Source organism: Photinus pyralis, unplaced genomic scaffold (genome assembly GCF_008802855.1).
Source record: "Photinus pyralis isolate 1611_PpyrPB1 unplaced genomic scaffold, Ppyr1.3 Ppyr1.4_LG7, whole genome shotgun sequence".
Taxonomy (NCBI): domain Eukaryota; kingdom Metazoa; phylum Arthropoda; class Insecta; order Coleoptera; family Lampyridae; genus Photinus; species Photinus pyralis.
This window is the reverse complement of record NW_022170738.1, coordinates 5,417,038-5,421,115: the sequence shown is the minus strand read 5'-3', so window position 1 is coordinate 5,421,115 and position 4,078 is coordinate 5,417,038. Positions and strand designations below refer to the sequence as shown.

At 37.7% G+C, this 4,078-nt stretch overlaps 1 protein-coding gene across 1 annotated transcript; it reads right to left on the bottom strand.

Moving 5' to 3' along the window:
• Positions 1-251: 251 nt before the first annotated feature.
• On the bottom strand, positions 252-2,363 carry LOC116175545. The gene has a single exon (XM_031493710.1). The coding sequence runs from the start codon at positions 2,361-2,363 to the stop codon at positions 252-254; it is 2,112 nt and encodes a 703-aa protein (XP_031349570.1).
• Positions 2,364-4,078: the final 1,715 nt, after the last annotated feature.

Sequence of the window (4,078 nt, the reverse complement as noted above, 5' to 3'; positions counted from 1 at the left end):
TGGCGCCATTTTGAAAATATTTTAGTTCAATTCATCATGTGCCAAAACCCTTAAAGGGCTTATCAGTTTATTTTCATTTTCAAAGGTTTTCCGTATCTTTCTAACTGACGCTCGTCAAGAATGACCCTGTATAGGTATATAGTTTATTAACGGGCAAAAACAAAAACTGAAATCAAATCAAATTAGGTAAGTATACAATTTATTGTTTTTAAAGAAATCGTATCCGACGCATCCTCTTCCTCGCATATAGATCAACCGTGTTTTCCAAGAACTTCCGTTGGCATTTCAGATCCTTCAATGCTGATCATCATGCAATGCAACAAGGTTTCTGGCAGCATTCTATTCCTTGATTTAGTAAGTACTCTATTCATCGTACTGAACGATCTTTCTACGGAGGCTGTTGTTACGGGGATCACCAAAAGAATCTCACAGAGTTTCTGTAACTCGCTATATCCTACGTCAACTTCCAAAATTGTTGGAATTGGACTTTCGTCTACTTTATATGTCCCGCAATCTAGCATGGACTTGACATAAAAATTATAGGATTTTAAATCTGCGAGTACACCTTCCACATCGATCATGGGAAAGTTGCGGCAAAACTTCCTTACTTCAGATTCCTTCAGATCAATTAATGACTGAAATGTTTCGAACTGGCTGGCAAATGTCATGACATCAATCGATTTGTCATTAAATCTTTCTTCCATTTCCGCAATTACGCGTTCACAATAATCCTTCATGCCACTGTATGTTTTGGCTGCATTTGGATCAGGAATAAGGTGCACTTCCGGTTCGAACTTCTGCATTATGCCTCTAATACATTTCTGTAGGTCGCTATTGGAATCTCCACACTGTTTCGCAATATCGCGCAAGTGAAATTTTGTCGTGGAAATTAAGGGAATGACTTTGGATAAAGTCAAGTCCTTCCTTTGCAACGCATTACTGAGGTAAGATAGTGCACTTAAGAGTTCATTCATCACATAACAGGTAATGAAAAAACTCTCCTCTCTGATTTCCAACAGGATGCCTCCCGCGAGGGATGCAAAGTCTGCTCCTTCCTTGTGGATGTGCTCACAAGCCAGTAAAATAGACTTCAAGCTTCTGAATACAGCATTCACTATTCTGTAGTGTGACAACCACCTCACTTCAATACATTCTGGAATCTTAAGAACTGGATCGTTTATCATTGCTTGAATTTCATGCAAAACATGCTCCTTCTTGGGCGACTTGCTGAACAGCTTGTATATGTCTTTTAAGACATGAAAAAACCTTTTGACTTTTTGGTTTTTATTCCTGCAGGAAGCTGCTGCCAAGGACAAAATGTGTGCTTTGCAGTGTATATAAAGAATATCTCTTTTCGCCTTTTCCGAGAGCTTCCTTCTCACACCTCCAATGTTCCCAGCCATATTGGAAGCACCATCAAATCCAACGGCAATAAGATCATCGTATGATAGACCAAGGGCGGTAATCTCCTTATCGATAGCATCTGCAATGGTTTCTGCTAAACCATTAGGAATTTTGACTATTGTCAGAAATTTTTCCACAGGGACTTTATCTTCCACAACTCTAAACATTATAGTCAGCTCCATTTCATTTCTCAAAGAAGTACTTTCATCCGCCAAAATAGCAAACTTTTTGTGTTGCAATGATTTCTTTAAATCATTCCTCAAGACTTCGCCCATACACTCCAGTAGTTCACACGCAGTGTCCTTGCTGCTATAATTTGACCTTGAACTCTGAGCTTTTCTCCATGTTCTAAAATCATCATTCACTTTGTCAAGAATACTCTCAATCAAACTTTCATATTTAGTGGTGTGGGCTACTTCTTCTTTTACCAAAAAATACACACCTCGCAAAAGTGTCTTTAAGCTTTTCCTGTTTAAGTCCGTTTCACTTTCACTCTGTTGAATGATTTGAGCGTGGATTGGTTTTTTCATTGCCTGTCTCCTGAGATTTTCCATTTGTACACTTACTGTATGAGCTGAAGAATGTTCATGCTTCTCCAATTTCCCCTTTTTCCCCAAGGCTTTTTTGAATGATGTGAAGGGAACCGTTATGAAGACGCCGCCTGTCTTTTGTAGAACCTTTGCATCATTTTTCATAAAATTTTGACATAGATTACAAAATGCTCCTCCATTTTCTTCACTATATGCAAGCCAATTATATTTCTGCTCCCATTGTTTATTATAGTATCGCTTTTCTTTCTCCGACAGTTTCCTAGGGCGAGGATACAAACTAGATGAGGATACCGCATCGTTGATGTTTTCAACGTTTTCGGACTCCGTTTTACTAGTAGGTACTAGGTTGGACTGACTGAAATGGGACTGTAGACACAGCTTCTGCTGGCTGTTTTCCTCCACTTTCATCCAGTCTCGGATTTTTACTGGGTCCTGGTAGTCCTGTTGTATCCTGTGCCGCTGCCGTTGCGACTTTAAAATAGGAAGTTATCGTTCTCTTCATTTTGATTTGGTCAGTCAACCACCACAATGAAGGACCACTAAAAATTAAAAAAAAACCAGTATACTAAAGTATAAGTGGATATGAATGTCTTTAAACCATGCACGATTTTTTGAGCCAGAGTGCTCGAAATAGAGAAAGTGGTTTAAAGACCAGTTATCCACGCATACTTTTCGCTATTTTTTTTAAGTAAGTATGCAATCGGCCATTATGTATGACTTCGCTTGGCACATTTTTGATATACAATTAATCAATAATTTAACTTGCATTCGAAAAAGTGCACAACAATGCTGAATGCTGCGAAATAAATAAAACAATCACCAGTATGAAAATATGATACATAAACTTGATAGCTGGCTTATCAAAGGTACCTCCAAGTGTTAAATTGCATCGCCTTATCGTGCCTGTGCCTATTAGGTAACAGTGCGCTATTCATAACAAAATTGCAAATCCCAACATTCTTGCCAAGTTGCCACAAAATTCGATCAATCCAACATTGTATTTATGGAGTGGAATGGAACTTGGTTGGAAATTGGAAGCGAGAACTAGGAAACCTACAAAGTGAAAAATATCGCAAGTTTACTTCACTTACTCCAACAGTTTTTATAATTCTAATGCCGTCAGCCGTGAAGAGGAAAGAATAAGTCTCTTGAATCTTGATGCTCGCGAATTCACACACACACAAACTTATTTTAGTTTTTTAGTAGCAGCAGCACTTGTCACTTAGCAGTTTTAGCACTAGCACTATAGATACCCGCAGAAAACAAGCAAACTAGTGAAGGTACGTAGTAAGGTTAGACGGGCGGTAGCCGGTACGACGGTAGATGTTACCATATCAGTATACTCAGCTGTTAACTAGACTTTGCGAGCGCTTCAAAAGTGTTCATTTTATAAAATATGACAGTAATACAATGCATTGCTTGATTTAACTTGAATTTCGCTGTTGACTGTTAAGCTTTCCCCGGGGGTGCGGTAATCTTCCTCCGGGGGGGCATTGCACAACATCTTAAACTAAAATTCACTAAATATTAATAGAAAAATTATCAAAACAGTGTAGATAAATCGTGTGGTGGTGTGCCAATTACCTGTGTTATAGACGCCGCTTCCGCTTGGTGAACGTAAAAACAAAAAAAAAACTCGTAATACTAATTTAGTGTCGGATATTAAACTAAATTCATACTATAAATAAGTCTTAATATTCTTTTCTTAGCAATAAACACTTGATGTATAGTTCTCAATTGACCCCCATATACTATAATGTTGTAATTAATTATGGAGTATGCACGAGCGTATAGTAAACACTAATGAGCTGCTTTACGTTAATATTATTTCAAGTTTAAAACCACAAAAAAAAACTTTCTTACACACTAAATTAATATGCTCTTCAGATGATAGTTTACTATCAATAGCGATACCTAAAGTTTTGTAGTAAAATTACATTTTTAGTCTTAGGAAAAAAAACTTTCTTATGTTTCTTCCTTGTCCTTGTCAAAGTTCCTCAACGCAGTGTGCATCCATTGTTTCACCACATCCGCACTATCAGCACATAAACTACCGCAGTTATCTGCGTACATCCCCAACACTATGATCTAAGATAAGATGGCGTAGAAGATCATTCACATAT

Coding starts and splice junctions, on each gene's coding strand:
- LOC116175545 (XM_031493710.1), bottom strand. CDS start 2,363: ATGAAAGTGGAGGAAAACAGCCAGCAGAAGCTGTGTCTACAGTCCCAT.